Source organism: Nicotiana tabacum, chromosome 10 (genome assembly GCF_000715075.1).
Source record: "Nicotiana tabacum cultivar K326 chromosome 10, ASM71507v2, whole genome shotgun sequence".
NCBI classification, from domain to species: Eukaryota; Viridiplantae; Streptophyta; class Magnoliopsida; order Solanales; family Solanaceae; genus Nicotiana; species Nicotiana tabacum.
The window spans coordinates 21,399,679-21,424,481 of NC_134089.1; the positions used below are offsets into that span (position 1 = coordinate 21,399,679).

General features: G+C 35.0%; 1 protein-coding gene across 9 annotated transcripts; it reads left to right on the forward strand.

Annotated features, from left to right (window-relative positions):
• Positions 1–13,115: 13,115 nt before the first annotated feature.
• Positions 13,116–21,731, forward strand: LOC107759945 (uncharacterized). 9 transcript variants are annotated; one of them, XM_075222695.1, is made up of 7 exons: positions 13,116–13,237; positions 14,708–14,944; positions 16,461–16,549; positions 16,842–16,870; positions 18,811–18,855; positions 20,377–20,435; positions 20,992–21,730. In XM_075222695.1, the coding sequence occupies exons 3-7, from the start codon at positions 16,528–16,530 to the stop codon at positions 21,206–21,208; spliced, it is 372 nt and encodes a 123-aa protein (XP_075078796.1). In that variant the 5' UTR covers positions 13,116–13,237; positions 14,708–14,944; positions 16,461–16,527; the 3' UTR covers positions 21,209–21,730. The 9 variants fall into 9 exon arrangements, 6 of the variants coding, with proteins under 6 accessions (XP_075078796.1, XP_075078797.1, XP_075078795.1 ...); XM_075222694.1 differs by having other exon boundaries at positions 13,137–13,364; XM_075222693.1 differs by having other exon boundaries at positions 13,137–14,944.
• The last annotated feature ends 3,072 nt before the right edge of the window (positions 21,732–24,803 follow it).

Sequence of the window (24,803 nt, forward strand, 5' to 3'; positions counted from 1 at the left end):
GGAATGATATGAGGGTACGACAATAATGACTGCCACATCGACCGGAATACAAAAATCGGAAATATAGTTTTATTATCGAGACCGGGGACTACATGGCTAGCCTCGAAGAAACAAGTTGTACAAATTAGCCACAAGAAATGAAAATTTTAATTTAGCACAATGGATGCTTATGTACTTTTGAAAATTGAAGGAATAAAGTAAAGTCCTTTTATTTCTATCATGTTTTTTGTTTGAACGATGAATTGATTTTGTCATTAGAAAGTTAAATAAGTACTTCAAATGCTAGTGTCGTAATGAACATGAGACGTCCTCTTCAAGAGCACCATAAACGTAAGAGTTCCCTTTCTTATGAAAACCCTCACGTTAAATGGTTAACTTCGGAAGAACTTATGCCAGAAATTCAAATGCTTTTGGAGGAAAATACACCCAAAGCCTTGCACAAAAAGACACAAAAAGTAAACTTGCGCAAATACTTAAACGAAAAAGATACAAGAAGCAAACTTGCGCGAATACTCAAACAAAAAAGACGCAAAGATTAAACTTGCATAATGTTAAACGAAAGCGCGCAGAAAGAAAAACTCATGCAATAACTAAGCAAAAAGTGTTTGTATTTCCAACGAATATACCAAATAGCATAAGTAAAAAAGTTGGAAAACGAAATCAAAAGCTAAGTTGCTCCATCTCCGGAACTCGGAGGAAGAGAAGCATTCGCGCCCCCTGGAGAATGAGGTAGATCCACTACTGATTCGATATCTTGGTCTTTATCATTTTGTCACTCAGCATCGTCACCTTCCGTTTCCTTTTCAGTTTCTAAGAACTCAGAACCATAACTAGAAGAATCGGTAGCATCAGGCCTGGCTGGAAGACCTCTTTTTGCAGCTAACTCCAGCTCAAGGGCCTTAGTGATTTCGGCGTCAAAGTCTATGACACCCACTTTGGACTCTTCCAAGGTTTTTCTCCTCATCCTATACAAAGAATGTGTTTTCTCAATAATGAGGGAAGTCGCTCGGCGTTGAAGTTCATTTTTAAGTTGGTCAACCTCGGCGGAATGATTTCCCCATGCGGATCTAATGGACTGAAAGCTGACATCGAGATCACAGGCCGTAGAGCTGAAAAGTCTATTGTGCTCAATTGTCCTCTTATGCTTTTCCTCATATTGTGCATACTTCATCCAGGCAGTAGCAAGCTCTTCGGCTTTGGAGTTTAAGGCCACCTTTATTTTATCTTTCAGTAGAGGCAGCATCGCGATCGGATGCAGCAATAACGGCACCAAGGACTTCTGCCCATTTATCCCCAGCCTATTCAAATTGAACCCTCAATGGGGCGATCTCTTGGATAAGGGTCTCTACTTCTTGATCTTTTTGCTGCAAATGAGCCTCCAACACAATAGCTTTGGCTTCCAGCTCAGAGAGGCGAGCAACAGTTTGGTCCCGCTCGAGCAAAAGTTGATCCCACTCGGAGGTAAGTTCCTCCCTTTCCTGAATCAACCTTTGGAGGCCCTCGGAAGCAAGAAAATTGGCCTACGAAATAATAAAGGTAAACTTAAAATACTAATAAAACACTCCCCCTTCTTTGAGAATCTTCTGAGGGGGAACCATAATTTTGTCCCAAATTCCCATGATCTGGGAACTAGGGGAGAGAAACATCTTCTTATTGGATAGATGCGACCAGTGGAGATGATGTAGCAGTTGCTGGTGGAAGAGTTGGTGATGAAGGAGATAAAGCTGATGGCGTTAAAGGATGAGAAGTGGTTGCGGCAAGCGCAACACTAGGTGTTTGTTACTTGTCAACCGAAGACGGCAGGGACTCGGTACTTAACCTCATAGTACTAGGCGCAGCGATTGAGATCCGGAAATCGGAGTTGGCATTTTCCACCATCTCAAACTCCCCCAGAGCGTCGAGGCATCATCCTCGGTTGGTGTAACTAACTCAACAAGTGGAGTAGTCTGTTGAGCTGAGGAAGGTCGGCGTCTTTTGTGTAGAGAAATCCCCTCCTCGTTGGCTTCTCTATCATCATCAATCATCACGGTATCTATGGCCGGCTCGAGCAGAGGGCTCATCACCATAACTTTTGGAGATGACTCGGGGCAGCTTCTTCGCCCTCTTATTTTTTTCCCTGGCTGCAGAGGAACTCCTTCTTCTTGGTTGCTTGTTCTACGGCCGGGAACTCTGTGAAGAAGCACTCGCACCAGAAGCAGGCCCGGAGATGCCTCTCTGTGTAAAAGCCTTATGCAATAGTCTCGTTGCATCAGCAGAATTAGCCAAAACGTCCTCCTCGAGGATGGCAACTGAGCCCTGAATAAAACTGTATTCAACAGGAGAGAAGAGTCAAACAATTTCCTTATGTGAAAAGGTAAAAACAAGATGAGTTCGACTTACCATGATTTTTTGCCTTCCACACGTATTTTAGGGACAACGCTTCCCACGTGCGGGTTTCGAGCGTAGTAACACCCAACATTTTATGGACCCATTGGTCCAAGCCCTCAACCTTAGGGAGAACCCACTGAGTCTCTGAAATAGGTAAAGGAAGAAGAGTAAAAAATGAGGAATGATCTTTAACATAAGAAGAAACAAACGATGGACTTACGAGTGTGGTTCCATAATTGTGGGAAAGCCGGAGCGGAGATCAGGATGATGTCCTTAATGGAGACTGAAATGAACCATTCTATCCACCCACGGTCATTTTCATCATCCATGCTAGATAATAGTGCATGGTGGCAACACTTGATGAAATTAATCATTTTTTCACGGATAATTTTGGGGGAATAGAGGTTCATCACTCGAGCTAAGGATAGCTCTTATCCCGTCTCCTGACACAGGCACCGAAGACAAGCAATTGTTCTCTACACGGAAGAGCTTATTTGTGCCAAGCACACTGATAGCAGAGGCAAAACTCCACAATGATGGAGTCAAGCTTTCCGCTCAAAAAAAATGCTCCTAAAGTGAAGGGATACGTGTAAAAATATGTAAAACCCTTCTTGGATAAAGTTAGTCGCTCCGCTAGGTCGGAAGCGATTATATCCAAATCTTGATAATGGTAGTCTTCCTTCACAGCAGGAATACTGGTAGGATGGATAGAAGAAGGGTAAATACTAACAACCCACATATGAGGGGGAGCAGAAAGGTACTTTTCTTCAATATCTTTGGTGGTAATCAGATTCTTTTGGGACGATGGCACTCACCGTAGGGGAGCAGTATCATCAGTTTTGTCTTTATTCTTTGAGGAACTAAGAATTTTAGAAGAATAAGCCATTCTATGTCAGAAAAGAAGGAAAAACTTTTTTCTTATGAAGAAAATTAAAGAAAGGTCGGAGACAGATTACGAGTTAAATAAAGAAAGTTTGAAGACTTATGAGATATGAATGAAGAAGTTTGATGTGTATAAGTGAAGAAATAGGCTGCTAAAATAGTAGTCATAATTACCTCGATAACAGGCAAAACTGATGCTAAATCATGGGACGACACGAGTTCGGTGCATTAAATGCGGAGAGACGTGCGTCTAATCAACCATCAATTTTTTTTAGAGAGGGTCAGTAAATTTCCCACCAAAAGAGTTTTTTTCTACCAACTTCCACGTGACATAAAGTTACGTCACCAGAAAGTAGGGAGACTATCTGTATAGGGTAAAATATGTTTATAATAAATGATCGAATAAGGAAGTGATGCGTGGAGCCAAAGACAAAAGACAATTGAACTCGAATGCGACGATCCCATCTGTTACCGGAGAGAGTAATACTCACAGAGATGAAATAAATGTCTTCCACCCAGTAGCATTAAATGAGGAACATTCTCATTAAGTACACGGTCTATACAAGGAATATAACATTCATTGCCTGCCATTATACGTTCTTCAATGGCCTTAATAATTGACATTAAAGAGGGCTTGATCCTATGACATTGTTCCCTAAGTACGAGCGGTATTATCAGTGTAAGGGAGACGGATTTTCAAGCAAACATACGCTACTCTATTCAAAGCTTAATACAATTTTATCTTTTTGTTCTTTGATATCACTGTTGTTGTGCCCGGAAGCCTTGCTCCCGGAATTACTATTTTTGATATTTTATCTCGATCTCAAGGCTAAGTATTATATTTTTATCTAATTCATCTATTATTTTATGATCAAATTAATTCACTTGTCCGTAAACCACATATAAATTCAACTATAACGTTTTATGGGTAAACAAACTACACAACAACTTTAAAAACAAATTGAGAAAGGAATACGTAAAATTGAGTGACAACATAAGCTTGAACCTTCAAGAAGCAATACGAGAATACTAATCAACATTGTGATAATTCATGACACATATTAATACAAAAACCTAATTCACAATTATATTTTTGTATCTGATATTTGTAAGCGGGAAGATTAAAAGCTTTCATCAATTATTACTCACTATCGACGCAATTATATTACGGCGGTCCTAGAAACCAAAAGTGCAAGTCTGATAAATGTACCATAATATTTATAGTTTGGGTTAAATGCAATAAAGCTTACTCATGAAAGTTAAAAAGGGCAAACGGCACACGACAGGATATTTACTTTTATTAGATACAATCAGTGTTTAAAAAGGCGTGACAGAGGCGAGACATTTATCTATCAACGAGCGAGCCGAAAGCCTTGCGGGGCGCAAGCCCGGTATTGCAACTTTTAATACTATTATTTAAATTAATAGAATACACATATAAATAAAAAAATTAAAATTATAAAAATTCACAAACTAATTTTTATATATTTTATATAAAAAGCCACAGTATCCTGCCTTTGTCATCACCATGCCTGCTTATATACGAAGCTTTGTATGGACGAACACATATTTGTCAGGGGCATTTTTGTATTTTTTTACCAATTTCAGCCCTTTCACTCTCTTCAATATCCTGACATGTGTGTATTTTGGTAGGACATCTGTCTTCCACTTCCACTTTTCCTACTCTTTCACGTCAACATTTACTCTTGATTTTTTGCTGATTTCCTTTTGTCTTTCGTGCTCTCTTCTTCTTCTCTGGCTTTTCCTTCCTTTTGCTGTTTTTTCTTTTTGGTTATTGGGATTCTAGGTGCTCCGTTTCACAATTCTCTTTCTATATGTATTACTGATTACTCTGATGTTACGCATTCTGAAGTATTGCATGTAAGTAGTTTCTTTTATTTAATGACAATTTTGAGATTTTAACTAGGATTTGAAATTAGGGATTTAAGAATTCAATTTGACCGATGTTTAGCTTAAAGCATATATATTTCTATGTGTATCGCCTCATATTTTACTTTTGTTTCGTGAATTTGGGATGTTATATGTGTTGATTTATGTTAATTTGATGTGTTTTTATGTGTAGAAATGATTCGGGAGCAATTGGGGGCGAAACGCACAAGATTTGAGCCAAAACCAACGAAATCGGGAAACTTGCGAATTTGGGCGCCACCAACGAAATCGGGAAACTTGTGAATTTGGGCGCCACCTGCCTGTGGCGCCAGAAACAAAATGTAAAATATTGGAGCGCCCTGGTGGGCGCCTGGCACCGAGCTGGGCACCGTTGACGCGGATTTCGTCCTATTTTGCCCGGGAAAAGGTTATTTCGGTCATAGACCTACCCAAAACGTATAAAAGCAAGAATAAACCTATTTTTGAAGGGAGGACGCCACTTTAGAGGGATCTAACATACTTTGAAGGGAGTTTCACGTGGAGGAACACACACCACGCGTGGAGGAACACACACCACGCGTGGAGGAGGCTTCTAACTAGTTTTTCTTCTCTTCTCTTCCTTTAATTTCATAGTTCATTCGTTCTAGAGTTTTTGGTGCTACATGAACGTTGTAGTTTGAAACTTGAATTGTTCTTATTATTTTATCATATTGGTTTATTTATTCAATCTGCGCTTAATTATTTGATTGCTTGATCACCAATTGAATACTATCTACGAATCTAGGATTGAACTCGGGAGAGGGAATTCTAGATTGCATATAAGATTGAGTAGAGCAAGATCTTAACTCTGAGGGGGAGAGGATTTGCGGTTAGGATAGGAATATACCTAATCGTCTTGCTTGGTAACTATACAGGAATTATTAATGCGTTCTTGTTAATTCTAATTCCATAGGAATATAGGCGTTAGATTAGCTTGAACAGGCGAGTTATACTTCGGGAGAAGGCTACGAACAATATTAACCATGTCAACCAATAAACCAGACAAATTAATTAGACGATTTAAGTGAAAAACTCAACGGGATTGTTAGCTAACCCATAGCTCTAGAATATTCACTCACATTGAATTCGTCTTTAATATTCTCCAACTTGTTTTCTTTAGTCTCTTAGTTTGTTACTTTAGATTAGTTTTAGTTAAATATTCATACTTTAGGATTCGCTTGAATAGATTAATTGTTTGGTCTAATTTAGTTGATAGTTAATCACAAGTTTCTGTGGGTACGATATCTGGACTTACAATCCTATATTACTTGTCGATCACGTATACTTGCGTGTGCGTTTGGGAGCAACAAGTTTTTGGTGCCGTTGCCGGGGACATAGAAATTAACTATTATACTAGATTAAATTTTTACTTTTGCCCTATTCAAGTTTTTATTTTAACTTACTTTAATATTTTATTATCTTTGTTGACATGTCATCTTGGAATAATAATTGGTCAAATATTGATTATTCTTATTCTGGTGATCCTTGTACATATTGTGGAGGACCACACTTAGGGCAAAATTGTGCATCTCAATCTGATGTGTGGAATTTTTGTACTATGTGTGAAATTTTTATACTATGTGTGGTTTTCAAGGTGGCCATTGGGATGGCTGTCTTAATTCTTATTATCCTTCTCAGAGTTCTTATTATAATGTTTCTAATAATGTTTACGAGTTTGATAGGAGCAATGAAGTGGAGGATATAGAAAGCATGACTCGTATTATGGACATGATAAGGCAAATAGCCGAGCAACAGAACATGATGAGGCAAATAGTCGAGAAACAAAGCCTTGATGCCTTAACGATCAAAAGACTCTAGGCTAGAATGGACGAATTAATGGCCAATTTCCAAGAAGAACCTTAATTCGATGAAGAGAGCGAGTTCCCACAAGAAGATTATTTTGAAGAAGCAGATATAGTGAACCAATCTTGGCTTGAGGAACAAGCTCAACTGATAAAATCTCATGAGTTTCTCCGTGATGGTCTTTCAAATATGACAGAACAATTGATAGAAGGAAAAACTGAGCTCAGACAAGAAATAGACCAATTTGGCTTAGATATCCATGACATTCATGATCAATTGAATAAAAAGGTTGAGGCGTCTGATGCCCTACAACCAATTTTTGTGGATACTGGCCAGCTTGAGGAGCAGAAAGAGGGACTCCAATTATTCGACTAAAATATTATTAATGATGTCAAGGTTGACGAAGAGTGCAAAATTGAGGATGTCAAACATAATGCAATTTTGGAGTTGGAGCGTATTGGACCTCATTCTAAACACTTTCAACATTGTGTTTGGTTGGTGACATGGGAATTGATCTATTCGAGCATATGGAGGAGCCAATAGATGAGGAACAAAGTGTTTATATTCTGAAATTTGCGATGCCCATGAGACAAAACGACATCCCTCACTTAAAAGCCAAGAAGTGCAAGATGCGATATTATTTATTTGGTTCTTTTGTATTCGCACCACCACCCCAAGAGCGTAACAGAAAAATTGATGCAAAATTGGGGGCGCAATTCATATCTTCAAAGTGGAATGAAAAGTGGTGAAAGTGATGGCATCGTGCCGCAACGTTAAATCAAGCGCTTGTTGGGAGACAACCCAGCCTGTATTTTTATTTTTTTGTATATAGTATTACGTTTCGTGTGGTTTTTGTTTTGCAGAGTAGGGGAAGTCTGAGTACCCGAAGTTAAAGCGGAGGAGCATGTTTGAGCTTAAGTGTGGGGTCGTCCTGACCCTTAATATTGAGGATCATGTCCGAGCTAGGCCCGAGAAGGACTCAGGGAGTATTTCTCACCCTTGTTTTAATATTTTTCTCTATGATCATGCATCGAGGACTATGCATAAAATAAGTGTGGGGTGAGGAAACTACTTTCTGAAGTGTAATTGTATAAAAATATTTTTTTATTTAGTTTTTCTTTTAGAACTCGTAGTAGACATAGTCTAGGTATAAAAAAACGAAAATTGAAAAAAAAAATTAGAAAAAGTTCAGACTTTTCCCGACGATGGATCTTTTGGATAATTTTCTTGAGGGATAAAGTCCGATTAATAACACCAAAAAGATTTTTTTTAAAGATAGTTAGGTAGTATCCCTTGGTTTTTCTTTGGGCGCCGGTTCTTTTCCAAGGGTGTAGCTCGAACCGGGGACTTTATTTTTTTTTAGGAGTAGTTTAGGAAGAAACTGAGTCGCTCTAAGATACTCATTGACATGGTTGATGCTGGCACATTAAGCTATGACATACATTCTGTTTTTCCGTGTATTTGGTTTGAATTGTGAAGCCTAAGTAAAGTAAATAGTCTATTTTGTGAAACCTTTTCTCAGTTGCTTGACTTGTATACCACATAGTGCAATGTTGCTTAAATTTCTCATTTAATTGTGCTTGCTTAACTTGAGAGTTGAGCAGAACCGTCTTGATTGAGTCATGTGCAACGTGTGTGTGAGGATTTGTGATTTTCTGTGCTATCCTGTGTAGTCTAGAATTTGCCCCCGTGTGTTAATTGAAGCGAAATTGTAAGTTGTGCTAATCTAGGAGATGACGTAGGCATTTTATTGCTTGATCATAGATGTGCTTGTCACATAAGAAAATAAAAAAAAATCCGTTGCTAGCCCCTTTGAGCCTATAGACCTTTTCTTTGGCAACCACATTACAAGCCATACACCCTATTTTGTTCTTAATTTGATATTGATTGAACATTTACCTCCTAAGGCACTTAGTCGCTAAAAGAAGTAAGGATTAGAGATTGGGAAGTAGCTTTTGAGTGGAACCATGGAAGGGCCCGTTGGTGCATTAAAGTTGAAATCAAAAGTCACTAGCCGATGAACTTTAATGTATGGAGTGTGAAGAAAAGAAAAAAAAGAGAAAGGAAAAGAAAAATTGAAAGAAAAGAAAAAAAAATGATAGTGAAAGTATGTAGAAAACACTTCCAATTCTTAATAATTTGTGCTAGTGGGAGTATAGAAGTGCTTAAATGAACGTAAGAGCTATGTGTATATGGTTTGTGGCAAGTGAGTTGGTTGAGAAGAATATGAGTTTGAATCGTAAATGTAGTGTATTAAAGTACTTAGGAGGGTTAGTCACTATTTCTAAATATATCCTACCCGTCCCTTGGCTTACATTACAACCTTAAAAGTCCTAATTGATCCTAGATTTGGCTAGCTTAAATTAGTAGAGACATAACTAGGGGCAAGCTTATGGTACGACCACGGGATGCATATAAATTCTTTGTGAGAGTGAGCGAATTTTGTTCAATTGTGCGATGTCCTTAATCTATATTCAAAAGTATATTTGAATGTGTGGACTATCTATATTCACTCTTTTGTTTGTTGGTAAGGGCACATGATCTCATGAATGATTGGTGATGTTGTAAACTTTCTTGTTGGGTAAGTGCATGAGTTGAGGGTGCTTAGTGATTGCAAGTCGGCTCTTGAGTTTAGGTGGTGACAAATAGGTTGTTGGAATTTATTGAATTGAAATATTATACTTGGGTATGCTTAAACGGGAAGAATGTGAAATTTTATGTGTTCATACTTGTATGTCGGTATTAATAATAGTCAAGGGTATATTGTGTGGTTAAAAGTTAAAGTGCTCCTCTATAATTGATACGTGTACGTAGTTGGGGGGTTTATTAAATAGTCCAATTGCTCGAGGACGAGCAAGAGTCTAAGTGTGGGGTGTTGATGTTTAGCTTAAAGCATATATATTTCTATATATATCGCCTCATATTTTACTTTTGTTTCGTGAATTTGGGATGTTAAATATGTTGATTTATGTTAATTTGATGTGTTTTTATGTGTAGGAATGATTTGGGAGCAATTATGGGTGAAACGCACAAGATTTGAGCCAAAACGAACGAAATCGGGAAACTTGCGAATTTAGGCGCCACAGGTGGCGCCCAGCCCTACCTAGGGCGCCAGAAACAGAATGTAAAATAATGGAGCGCCCTGGTGGGCGCCTGGCGCCGAGCTGGGTGCCGTTGACGCGGATTTCGTCCTATTTTTCCCGGGACAAGGTTATTTCGGTCCTAAACCTACCCAAAACGTATAAAAGCAAGACTAAACCTATTTTTGAAGGGAGGACGCCACTTTAGAGGGATCTAACATACTTTGAAGGGAGTTTCATGTGGAGGAACACACACCACGCGTGGAGGAAGCTTCCAACTAGTTTTTCTTCTCTTATCTTCCTTCGTTCTAGAGTTTTGGGTGCTACATGAACGTTGTAGTTTGAAGCTTGAATTGTTCTTATTATTTTATCGTATTGGTTTATTTATTCAATCTTGCGCTTAATTATTTGATTGCTTGATCACCAATTGAATACTATCTACGAATCTAGGATTGAACTTGGGAGAGGGAATTCTAGATTGCATATAAGATTGAGTAGAGCAAGATCTTAACTCTGAGAGGGAGCGGATTTGCGGTTAGGATAGGAATATACCTAATCGCCTTGCTTGGTTACTATACAAGAATTATTAATATGTTCTTGTTAATTCTAATTCCATAGGAATATAGGCGTCAGGTTAGCTTGAACATGCGAGTTGTACTTCGGGAGAAGGCTACGAGCAATATTAACCCTGTCAACCAATAAACCAGACAAATTAATTAGACGATTTAAGTGGAAAACTCAACGGGATTGTTAGCTAACCCATAGCTCTAGAATATTCACTCACATTGAATTCGTCTTTATAATTCTCCAACTTGTTTTCTTTAATCTCTTAGTTTGTTACTTTAGATTAGTTTTAGCTAAATATTCATACTTTTGGATTCGCTTGAATAGATTAATTGTTTGGTCTAATTTAGTTGATAGTTAATCACAAGTTCCTGTGAGTACGATATCTGAACATACAATCCTATATTATTTGTCGACCACGTATACTTGCATGTGGGTTTAGGAGCAACAACCAAACAACTGAAAGGCACATATGCAAAAGGAAACGGGTGAAGGTTACAAAGAAGCTGCTTCGTAGTGATTTGTGGGCAGTTCATAATGAGAGGTAATGGATGAATTTTTTACTTCCTGAATAATATTAAGTTTTTTTTTTTTTGGGTTATTTCAATTTTTCATATCGATTTCATGATTTTAGATTATTTCTATTTCAATACTTATATGAAAAAAGAAATGGATGGTACCTACGGGTTTAAGACACATTGGTATTTCATTCGTAAGGAACTGGCTCCAAGATGACAACCTCATAACGATGCTGTACTTAACTTTCTATTGGTTGAAATTGGGTGTGACTCTGGTCCTACTTTCGTGCTGTCCTGTTTATTCGATTAATTTAATTTATAATAAGAGCTATATTGTGTCAATAAAAATAAAGGATAAGCTAGCTTTTGAGGAACTACAGTCTACAACAAAGATTAAGGTGATCATTCTCAAGGTTTTACTTGTTTGATTTTGATATACTTCATGATATGAATTATATGGGCCTTTTCTTAAATTTTAATTTTTTGGTATATAGGTGCTGCAATTTTGTTCATTCCCATGTTGTATCTTTAGTTTATGAGATGAAGAATTTAGCCTCCTTTTTTTTCTTAGCTTTCTGCATCCAGGTGTTGCAGTTTTGTACTTGCTCTTTATCAAGTTGTGACCCTCTTTGGAGTATATTCTCCAAAAAGACAAAAATGACAGAATTTACTTTCCTGTATTTTTCTATAAGCAGATCAAATTGGCAGTTCTATTGTCGTTCTTTGAAATATGTAGCTTTACTTCTAATCTAAGCTCTCTCATAGTCCATAATGTTCTTTTTCTACTTAAACATTTTAGCTTTTGTAATTTTTTTTTCTTTTCAATGTTAAAATGACTTGATATAGTTTTCGGTTCCCCCCTTCTCTCTATCTCCATCTCCATCATGCATTTACTTCCTCAATCTAAAGCATTTTAGGATGCCATATAAATATTTTGTGTCACTTACCTATTTCGGCTCTTGAAGTTCACTTGGATTTGCTATAACAGTGGAATATATTACATTACGATATAGTCACCTGAAATTGTAAAAGAATGTGAGTTTTGAAAATTAAAGATGATATGTTTGCAGTTCCTATATTTGGACCTTTTTTGGCTTTTCACTGATATTGCAGACTGAAACTTTCTTTTGTTATCGCTCCTTAGTATTTATAGTACTCTCCATATAATGTTACTTCTTTGTAATCATTTTATTTGTATTAGACATATCCAGGCAGAGAGAAGAAGGAAGCAGCTAAGAAGAGCATGGCTTTATGTTTAATATTGAGGTTAAAACTGTTTTGATGGTAGTTTTCATTGGAAGTTTTCTGTTTGACTGTATAAAAACTAGGGGAGGTGATCACTTTAAATAATATTGACACCATAGATATGTTGGTAAAACTATATGTCCTGTGGTATCTATTTTTAGTGTTAAGCGATGATTTATAGGTGTAAAACTTTTAATAACTTTTCTGTCAATTGATGCAATTCATAGTGGAATGTGAAAGTATCTAAAAGTCATTAACTTTTCTGATGGATATAATGTTATTTCATAGTAATAGATTTGATATTTATTTATGTCTATTCATTTTCCTTTTGTAATACTCATCTTTAAAAAAAACTGTGTTGTTTGTATATCATGCCCCTTTACAATTTTGAATTTAAGAAAATGATCTTTTTAGATCTCTTACCTGTAAAAGAGAGTTTTGTTACGTGTAAAAATAAATCTCTCAGGTGTAAAAAAGAAATAAGGTCATAAAACTAAAAACAAGTTTGTAAAAGAGCCAAAAAAACCAATTGACCCTGAGTTCCTGTCGATGTTGGGCCCATGCTCAGCATGGGCATCCACTCTCTAGTTACTAATATTTAGAAGAGACAGTTGGGACATACGAATAGGGGACGAACAGGGGTACTATGGATATTATATTCACTTTAAAGGTTAAATTGGTCATTTGGGCCTATTGTCTTTCATGTGACGCGTGTAATGCAATTTATATGAGCAAACCACGTATATATGCACTTTAGATGGACAAATTTCACTGCTCAACTCTTAATTTTATGTTCTATCGCTCAAGTTCAGACATTGGAGTTCCGATTATGTGCTTCACTCCCTCAAAGTATCATCTGGTTGCTTTGATGAGTTTCTTTTGCCTTAAATGAATCCAAGCTGCTTGTTCTCTATTATTTGTTATGCTTTTGACTGTTTTCCTGCATTTATTTGCAACTACTGCTCTGCTCATTCTGGTAAAATCCGTTTGAATTTTTTCCCTCTTTCTCTTTTTTTTAAAAGGAAAACTTTGCACACACATGCATCTGTAGATGAGCTTTTTCCTTTTCAAATTTCTCAATTAGAGTTTGAAGTTGTCTCTGGTATGTGCTTTATTCTGTTCAATTGTGGTGAGGGTTTTCTCTATTCTTGCATTTCTTTTAATGCACCGATTATTGATAATAGGATTTTGGTAGGTATTTGAGAGTTTCTCTGCTCTTTTGGATAGTTTCCTATATTGTATCCAATTTGCACCCTTGACGCACGAAAGGTTTTCGATAATATGTCTAAATCAACTATTCCCTTTTCCCCCTTTAATTTTGTTCTACAACTAAACACATTAGTAGACTCAATTTTCTGGGCTCATGCATGTCTAGAATAGCTCACAAAATTCCCTTCTGTATACAAAAAGAATAAGAATTTCCACCAATAAGAAGATCTATCATCTTTCTCTCCTCCCGCGCCCTTCTTCTCTTAAGTAAACACTTATCAACCTTTGTTTACTAATCTCTTGATATCCCATTTGGGTGTTCATTCCTGTAATTTTATTTCAGTTTTATCTGCGCATGTTATCACTAAGATAATTGAAATATCTAGAAGTTTGCATTTTTCTTCACTCTTGATAATTTTTTGGTTCCATTGCGAGGTCGTTTTCAAGCTCTGGGATAAGTGAATTGTCTTAGCTTTTACCTGAAGCGGAAAAGTTATCTTTCTAATCCGTTTATGGACGGTTGCATGGGATCGAAATGCATCTCTAGAAATCTTTTTTGTGATATACAATCTGCATTCTGCAGTTACATGCTTGTGATGTTAAATTGGGGTACATGTTGCATGTATCTCTATAGTAATCAGAATTTGGTTTGAAGAATGCGTCAAATTAGCTACATCTCACATATGTAAAAATTACTATTCAAGGTTTGCGCGAACCGTTCTGCCATGATTTTAACTTAAGTTTAAGTAGTTTATGTTATTACTGCAATTAGTAAATTGAGATTCAAAATACTATTCAAGGTTTGCACGACCCAAGACATCTCAGAAAATGAATGTGATCTTCGTTTTTGGTAAGAGCTCTGTCTAATAAAATGACCAGTGAGAATCGTTTGATAATGTATCTTGGTTTTGGAACTATGGAGTTTTTTGATAGCAATACTATTTTCCAATCAATAAACTACGGAGCCTGATAGCAAAAGCTTCTTGGACCTAGCACCTAGCTGTGACTTAATGTCCCTTGAGGCTTATTATTAGGTCTCACTCATGTTCTTGTAAGGAGCATTTTTAGTTGTACAAATAATCTAATGATGTATTTCATACCTTTATACAGGAGAACTGAAAATATTAGCCGCAACAGGGCCACTCCTTATGCTGACAACTATGTACTTCTACCTTTGAGGACTCCCTGTTGGCAAAATTTGGTTTTTCAGTCTGCTTATATGAGGAAAGCATTATTTGATTGAAATGAGATGAGACTGACGGATCTAGCTTTTTTACATATCATGGCGGTGGAAATGAAAATTACCGAAACTTAAGCAAAGTTTAATGCCTATTCTCCAAAACAATGGTAAATTTTTCCCGTTCTTTGATTTGGTTGCCTATTTTGTTTATTGCTTCTAGAATTATGTATTATAAAACATAGTTGTGGTGTGTCTAAAATATGACATTCTGAAAATTTTTACCAGCGAGTTTATGGAGAAAGCTCAAAAGCTTTATAAGTATCATAACTACAGAAATTTTGTCTAACACGACGTGTACAAATATACTTGCCATGACCTTTAGACAAGTGATTCTGCAACATCTTTGGAACTTTGAACATGTACTTTTTATACCGGTAGCAGAATGAAACAAGGATGATCATGAAGCACCAAGAGAGGTGGCTTTCCATTCATTATGCCCTTTTTTAATATCAAATTTATAATGTCTCCATTGCACGTACTAAGTGATTATCAATCAGTAAGGTCTTTTTTCATGTGCAGAGGAAGGCTGCAGATCAACTGATTTGGTGTTTTTCCTTTTAAGTACTGCCCATAGTTCTATATTTAATTTATCAAGCAATCTTAATTCTTAAGCCAAACTTGAAATATCATGCTTCTTGCCCGTGAAACTAAGCAGCGAACTATAATTTGATCATTTATTTAGTATTTCACAACTATATTATGAAGCGTCTTACATGAAACCTTCAAGAAACTGTGGTTGAAGTGACAGTATAATAAAGAAAGAAGAAGGAAGCTCAGTAAATTCAAGCAATCATATTACAATAAGTTGCTCTTTTTAATTGCCCAAATATATTATTGGAGTCATTTGGCCACTAAAATATTTTCTAATATTTGATAGCTATATTCTATCTCCGAACTCTCATGTAGATATAATTTCTTGCACCTACTTGGAAGTTGCTATGTCCTGTGTGTCAGTTGCACAACCAAAATGGAAGAGTTTGGTACTCCTCTAACTGCTGGTTTGCGGGTGACAAAAATTTATTATTCAAAAGAGATATACTTTCTATATTTCTTACATTAAAGCTTTTTGAAACTTGAATATGTAGTTAATGTTAAGGGGTTAATAGGAAACGAGGCATTATTCTTTGTCAAATAACTAATAATATACCACCAGTTTGTGAACTTTGCCAATATATAAAAAAAAAAAAAATTTAAATGCGATTTCTAAAGTTATGTAAATGTCTGTGAAGTTCATATTTTTGTGGAGGCCATGTATATACATACACATTTTTTTGCATTGATTTTGTATATTTATGAGTGATTCTTTTGCTGGTATGATGCAAAAGATGGCCAATCTTTCTCAAAGGAGATTGTATAATCTATCATCTGTTGGTGCGATAAGCTCTCTTCTTGAATGTTCTTTAGTCCTTGTACGAAATCTCCTAGGAATAGATTTTTATATTGACAGTAATTAATATTTCACCATATCCTTTCTTATGCGTGTGCTGATTATAGTATTTGTACTACATTGGTGATGAACACCTGTTCTGAAAATCATCATAATAGTTCACGGATGTAATATCAGTCACTATCTCTTTCTGAAACTTCACCTTTGTAAGTTTTCAATTGATTGCTATTGTGCAGATTCATATATCATAATTGAGTTAAGAGTCCCCAATGTGATTGGATAATACAAAAGGTTTTCCACGTCATGAACTTTGTTGTAAATGGAGGTAACACGGAGTCACGTTTCTTACTGTTTTGTATTGTTTTTGTTCTTATGAATATTTGGTAGTATTTTAAAAGGGTCAATATCTTTTCTTGGATAAATTGTTGAGTTGCAGAGAAGGTAAGCTCTTATCGACCAGAATGATACAAAGAATGGTGTTTATAACTGAAGAAATAATGAAGCAGCTGCAGACCTTTTAATCCAAATTCTTTATAATTTATGCTCGACATTTGTTTTGCCCAGTAAATATAGGAGACATTAGCATTAAATTTCTCGTTATCTTTTTTTTTTTGCAGGTTTTGAGCCACTCAAGAAGATTTTCCAGGTTTGCCTCTTCTTTCATCTTTCAACATTTTGGAAATTTATGGTTTCTCTTCGTTTGAATATTCCAGATTTTGTAGGAGTTAACCTGGTCCACTTGCCATATTTCTCATCCTAAATGTAAAATATAGAGAAGGTCCATGACAACTCAACATTGTTACCTGTTAAATGAGTTGTATGTCTTCTCTTTTTAGTACCTCTCATATGAGAAGAAAGATCACCTTGAGATAAGCATTAGCTACTCTAGGCTTTTTGTTTGCACCGGATTACACCTTACATCTCTTTTGTAAGCTTTTACTTTAAGATAAAAAAAATAATACTAGCTTGATGAATGATATGGTATTGTAATGATATGTGGTATTTTCATTTGAAAATTAGGTAGTCTATTTACTAAGCTTGTGGTATTTTAGTGTACATTCATTGTATATTGGCCTTTCAAAGAACCAGTAAAAATGAAGTTAATAAGATTTTTGGTTATAATAGGGGTAGTAGGATCATTTTGGATCGTGAATACATATTTGTGGCACCACATATGTTAGATCACTTTTTAATGATACTGGATGAACACATTCATCCACTTGCTATTCCAATTGCCAATGAAAAAGTTGTGAGGTCGAAAGAGATCTAATTGCGCAGAGAACTTTATCAGAAATACCAAAGTGGTTGAGAACCTTAGCTTCAGTAATGTCAAGGCTATGTTTTACTTAAGAACAATGCATATCGGCCCAAAAAAAGAACATTGTTTCCAGATGTTTAAGCAAGCAAAACTGATGGTTATTTGTAGTAATCTGAGGTGACAAGCATCAACTATTGTTTGTAGTATAGTTCTAAAATATTCATAATGTTAGATGTTTGAAAAAAAATTGCTCCCATTGGGCCCGTTGCGATGCACGGGCAAGCCCTGCTAGTATAATTTAGAAGTGGCAGTTTAGGTGTACGAACATTGCATTCTTTAGCTGTACAAAAGGCACTGTAAATGGTACTATATATTTGGGCCTACCTTATTGGCGAATTAGCACGTGGATTACACTTTTTGCTTTAGCAAGCCACATGGATTTCACTATTTCAGATACACTGTATTTCTATATTTTTCCATCTATTCACCCCTCTAATTCTCTCTCTTTCAATGTTCACCCCAACCTTCTTACTTATTCAACAGTTCAAGGTGAGTTTTTAAATTCCTCTGGGTTTTTTTTTTCAAAATTCTTTCATACATTTTGACTTTTTCTGATTTTACATTCTGTTTGCTACAATCTTCTAGCCTCTAATGTGTTTTAAGTCTGGTAAGTTTTCTCCCCTGTTCTTTCTTTCTTGGCCCGTGTTCTGACTTTCTCTTTTGAATTTCTTTGAAAATTATGTCCATTTTTTGTTCGATGTTGATTTTTCTATTGTTTTTGAATAATTTTTACTACATTTTGTACATGCATGTTTGGAATTTCATATTATTTTGATATGTATATTTGGAAAGAAATACTTAGGTGCATGTTTTTTTGTTTCTGATTTTGGGGGGTTTAAAGATAACGACGTTGTGGATGTCATACATCCTTCCTTTCTTGTGTCAGTTTGCTTAAAGGGGTATTTGCTTCATGTAGAGTAATTAGTGAAGACTCTCCTAACAAAATTTCACTGAAACAGAAAACTAGACCCGTTTAGTTAGCTTGGATGGACCTTAATCAATTGTAGCAACAAAGGCATTTTGGTACCCTCTTTCGATTTTAGTTGACTACTAGAAATTACATGGGTGAATTTAATCGATTTTGATGATTTTGCAAGGAACTTTCATTAGTGAAAGTTGAAGGGAAGTGATTCTAAACAAAGACAGTTTACCCTTCCACTGGAAATCGGATACAATGTCTTTCCCTCAAACTTTAGGAAATGTTTGACATTTGAATCAGATATGATATCTGTCCTTTTTTTGTTGGTTCTTTTTGTTGTTTCTTTCAGCATGCATGGGAGATGGAACTTGGCTGCTTCTACTTATTATTATTTGTAAGTGTAGATTCATTTATTTTTTAACTAGGAGACAGTCTCTTAGGGAAGCTTTCCAAAATAAATATCCAATTACTGAAAAGACAAATGTCGACTTCTTCAGGCCAGACCAACACTATGTCAAGTTTTAAAGGGAATGATCGAAAAAATGGGTTATGCAGGAAGTTTGTTATTTGTTAGTACTATCTTACAAGTATATGAGCTCTCTTTTTTAGTTTAATCTGACAGTTAGATGCTGCATCAGGGTTAAAAATGTCTGCTTTATCAATAGAGTACATGAAGTTCAACAAACTTCCTTGTTTATTTAAAACTTCCTAACTTTATGTATGCTACTTATTTGCTCATTTTCACAGACGATACCAAGTTGCATGTGTCTGCTATTAATTTTATTACATAAGAGTATCATCTATGTTCTTTAATGACCAATTAGTCTTGGATGTTCAAGAGAAATCTCAGCAGATGATTGAAAACACCGGAGGTCAAAAGCAACTTTCTTTTCAAATTAAGGGTCTGTAGATTATTGTTACAGATGTCGTGGTTGTTAAGAACTGGTGAATATGATGAACAGAAGTAGATAGAACCTGCAGTAACCCGTTCCTTTGCTGCCAACTATACTTTTGGTGCTTTTATATAGTTCAGAAAAATTAGTTTGGTGATTATTATAGCTTCTTCTATTATAGTGGTCGTTACTGCAGGACAGCAACATCTATAAAAATTAATTCGAAAATAATTCGAAAATAGGATGGATTCTCATAATAAGAGTTGTGATGCGCGAATCAAGAATTTTCAGTGCTCTTCAAAATAGCTTAGTAGTTGACACGTGTTCCATTTGTGTCTTTTGCCTGGTTTTTCTCTTTTCTAAATGTTGCCTCTATGATTTTATTGTTCTCCGATATCGTCTTAGCACAACTCTTGGAAGAAATATGAGCATCATCCTCATGGCCTTCGGAAGCCTGTGTTGAAGATGTAAAGATAATTGTTGTATTTGACAAACTCATGGGCTTCAAAGAGAATCAGTTATAATTGAGCAATTTGTTGGCAAAAACATGCGCTCAAGTGCATCCATTGCTGCCTTTGATTCTTTTTTGATTATGCACAAATTTAGCCAGCATTGCCTCAAAGGACATAGTTCTCTTAGAGGTCTCAAAGTTTGGAGATCTGAGGGGGAATGCATACTGGTCGATGATTGAGTTATTATACCATTCTAAAAGAATATGGATACTCCGGTCCTGGAAGTACTTTTAACCGTGCCTATTATTTCCTTTACACTTGCTGGTGCATTGTAGATTCACTGTCTGATCTTCTCTTTGTTGGCCTTGGTACTTTTGATCTTTTTCCAGCATCAGCTTGTAATTAGCTAGGTATTTATGTTTGTAATGATAAAACTTCTAAAATTTGAATGTTGCGGTCATCTTTTGTGTTCAATTATGGAGAACTATAACTGAAAGATTCATTTAACAAAAAAATAAAAAAACTATGGTTGAAAGATGCTGACATGATGTTTATATGTTATTTGTGCAGGATTTGGTATGCCCATTGCCTCTTTCATACCCAGAAAGGAAAATAAGTACCACAAAACTGTGTACTAACAATCAAAACTTAATTGTTGCTTTTTTTCACTTATAACCTCTCACTGCACGTAGAGAATTTTGCTATATATACATCATAAATATTTTTACTATTCAATCATAGTATTTTTGGTTAGTTGACCTCAATTACTTTTAGTATTTGTTAAAAATTATGATTTCCATGATTGATTTTCCTTGAATTCTAATTGAGGCTCTGAATGAGCAGAACTTCGAGACTATATTCCTATGCTATGACAAACAAGTTATGGAATTAAGAAAGTGCTAAATTCTACACTGCATCTCAATTCGATAGTCAAGTTTCAGATTATTTAAGCAGTCTTATACATGAGGAGTATCAAAATTTGGTGCTTTTAGCAAATTCCATTTATGTTTTCCTATATTATATTTGCCTCCTATGTGGTGGAGTCCATCCACAGTTAGGCGAAAGGGCTAAGAAAATTTAGAGTAAACGAACTTGTTCATTGCTGAAGAACTTATAACTTTGCTGCTGTCATTTTCATTTTTTTATGTGTTCCACAAATGTTGCCTAATTTCTCAAAATTCCCAGGTATGTCTCTCTTTTTCCAAGAGTGAAGCACTATTTCTTGAGGCAGTGTAGCTTGCCATTATTTGCAAGCAGCAGAGCACCCTATTTTTTCATGTGTTTCTCTCAGAGAACTGAAATCAGCCTAAACAAGTGGTGGAAGCCTATCAAAGATGCATTCCAAAGCCTCCTCTCATTCTCCACAACTCTATCGTTTTGGCTGAACAAGCTTTTTCATTAAAGGCAAAATTCAAGTAACTAATAGTATTACTACCTTTTTTGAACCATGTATAGGCAGGTGGTGGTCGAAATTGGAAATGCTGTCGTATTTTTGTTTTTCTATTCATAACCTTTTAACTCCATGGACCTGGTTTGTATAATTAACATGGTAAATGAAAAAAGGTGGTTGTTTGAAAAAAGTTGTTGAATGAATTTTCTACCATTGAATAATTCAGATAAGTAATTTAACTATGTTGCTTCTTACATACTTCTCTATATTCTTCCTCTATGATGCTTCATACATCCCCTTTCACATGGTGTATTTTTATTTTTTTTTCTTTATACATGCATAGTAATTTCCTGCTTTAATTATGACATGATACAGGTCCTAACTCATTTGGAGTTGGTGGTTAAGTGGTGAGTTGAAACATCAATAGGGATCATAAATATTGTTACATGCAATTTTCGGAGAAACACTCTGTGTGTCTTATATTTTTCTTTTAAAAAAGTGATGATTTTCTTTTTCTTTCTCGAGCCGTTTCATTTGTAAGACTAATAATGCAAACATGAATTTCTTTTTCCTTTTTTCCAATCAAGCTGCTAACATGATTTCTTATTGTTCTTAAAGTGCTTAATTGCTACCCTAAACAATACCCGTTTCCTTATGCCATTGTTTACTGCATGTACATCTCATTCTCGATCAACATTTAACACGTTGGGCCCGTGCTTAGCACGGGCTTCCGCGTCTAGTGTATATATATATAATAAACATGCTAACATGTGCGTGAAACGTACGAAAGAATATATTTTTCTTGAAAAAAGTAAAAAACTGTAGTGATGCATTATACCTGTATGATAGAATATAGAGTTATAAAAATAATATTCTAATGCCTAATAGTTCAAAGAATAAAAATAACAATAATATTAAGTTATTGTTTAAAAACTTAAAACTAGACAACAAATCACAAATACTCATTATATAATAAAAATAGCCAAAATAGAGTCATCAAATAAATATCTAAACTAAAGCGATCAGATGAATTCTGAAACCAAAAACTAACTTGAAAATAATAATAAAAAATACCAAAAAAAAAAACGAGAAGAAAATGTAGCATAAAAAAGGAAAATGCAAGCATGAAAGCTGAGTAAAAATTGGAGGACAAAACTATTTGCTTTGTAATTTGTACTTTGTAAATAAAGGTGCAAAATGTATTTGTTACTCTGTATTAAATTATAAAATTATGATAAATAATACCTTTAGCTTTTGAGAATTGTAGTTTTAAAATTTAATAGAGTTAACTTTTGAATATTTAAGTTAAAAAATTATTAAGCAATTTTAGCTTAAAATTAGGAAAGCTCTCGGGGAGTATGCCCCAAATGAATGCCCAAAACGTTGGGACTTACGCTTAGGCGAACGTCCGGAATGTTAGTGCTTACGCCCTATGGTACTTATGCCCTGCCAGTATGCCTCAATGTGTTTTCGACACTTTGCCCTAGGGCTTGCTCGTAAAATACCTTATAAAACACTGGACACAACAATATTCTATATACTAGTGAATAATTCAAGATGCCCCAACACATGTATTGATTCTTTAGATGTTATTTATTATATCCGGACGATCTTGGTAAATAGTTATTTTTTAGATCGGTTATTAGAACTTAGTCATATTTAAATTGGAATAGCAAAGAAGCCACTGGTTCGATTAAATTGATGTGTTTGCCCCCAACTAGAATACGAAATAAAATTCCAATAATCAATAATGGAGTTTGAAACTTTGACAAGTGAAATCCCTGTAAATTATGATGGAATTTCCAAAATCCAAAAATTGTGAGCCTTTACCGATACAACATCTAAATTCTATGAATGATTCTTGGTTTTGGAACCTTTACTATTGCAAAATAGAAAAATCTAATAAAAAATTATCGTTTTTGAATTCTCATTATACTTCAGTAACTTTTAACCTTTAAATATTAAATCTAGGAAAATGTATTGATTTTCGAACCTTTATTAATGCAAAATCCAGGAAAAATTACTGATTTTTGAACCTTTACTAGTGCAAAAACAAGAAAATCCAGGAACGATTAATAATTTTTGAATTCACCTTATACTTCAGTAATTTTTAGCCTTTTAATACAAAATTCAGAAAAATTACTAGTTTTTGAATCTTTACTAATTGAAAATCCAGCAACAATTCACGGTTTCTGAATTCATAATATACTTCAACAATTGAGAACTACAGCTAATTCAAACTCTAGGAACAATTGCTAAATTTTAAACTTATAAATATTCAAAGTTCAAGTTCAGTGATTGTTACTGAAATTTGTTCCGTATTTTAGATAAGGATATTTTTACCCAAACTTTTATTTTCGCATTAATAAATGGCTACTTTGCCAATACAATTTGTAATATGGTCAAACTTTAATAGCCGAACTAAACAATGGGCAACGCAGCTAATTTTATCATTATATTATTACAACTTATTTAATAATAGTATAATTGAATGTTATGGCATTCATAAGATTTATTGGTAACTGACATGTTAGTTATTTGCGTTAGAAACTGAAACAACAAAGCAAATTTCTAATGCAATTTTAGCAGATTTTTAGTATTGTAATTCCTAGTCTTAGGAGTTATTTTCTCTTTTTTGTAATTTGAGTGTTCAATAAATCAATAGCATATTTTTCTATTTTCAGTTAGGAATTTGATGCTATAAATATATGTCTATAAGTCACAAATGAAGTACGTAGAATTTCCTTTGCATCATATTCCAGTAGTCACTTCTCTTAGCAATTTTAGTCTTACTTTTTTTTTTCCTTTTTTTTTTCTCTTTAAAAAATCAACTACTGTAATCATAGCCATCTAACTAAGAGACCTAAGTGAGTGAATTTTTTCTTGGTACATGTGTAAGTATGAACTAATTCTGTAAAACCACAAATATAACTCTTATATCAATTGTTGGATTTTTAAAGAGAAGAAACGAAAGAAAACAAAGTAAAGACTGAAATTGCTAAGGAAATGACTACTAAAATTTCCTTTGCTGCATATTCTAGTAGTCACTTCTTTTAGGATCTTTGGCCGTATATCTGTATTGGGAAAAAACTGAGTTTATATTAAAGATGATGTGGTATGACACGTGAATTAGTTAAATGGTCAAAGCGCAGCAATTGACTAAGAGGCACGGATGGAGACAGCCACAGGAAGAAGAATTTAAATAGGCACGAGACGACGTATAGATACGAGTCTCGTACCAATTTAAATTATTTACAGCCAACGGATTAGAAGGCATTAAAGGCAAAGATCTGATGACAGAAAGGAGTCCAAATTCATTATTAAATACTTGATACGTTACAAAATTGGTATTTAATAGGAATGATTGTATAACGGCTTATTTAATGTCATTTATTACTCATGATTATATCATTAAAGCTGAGGCTTCATTCCTTTACCTAGAATTATCTATAAAAGGAAGAAGTATCATCATTTGTAAGGACACGGAATACTACTGAGAATTTATTGAAATACACATCTATTTGCTTTTTTACCATCATTCTCAAAAGTATTTTATTTTTGTCTCCTGATTATCAGTAACCCGAATTTCTTTTTAGCTTTGACCAAA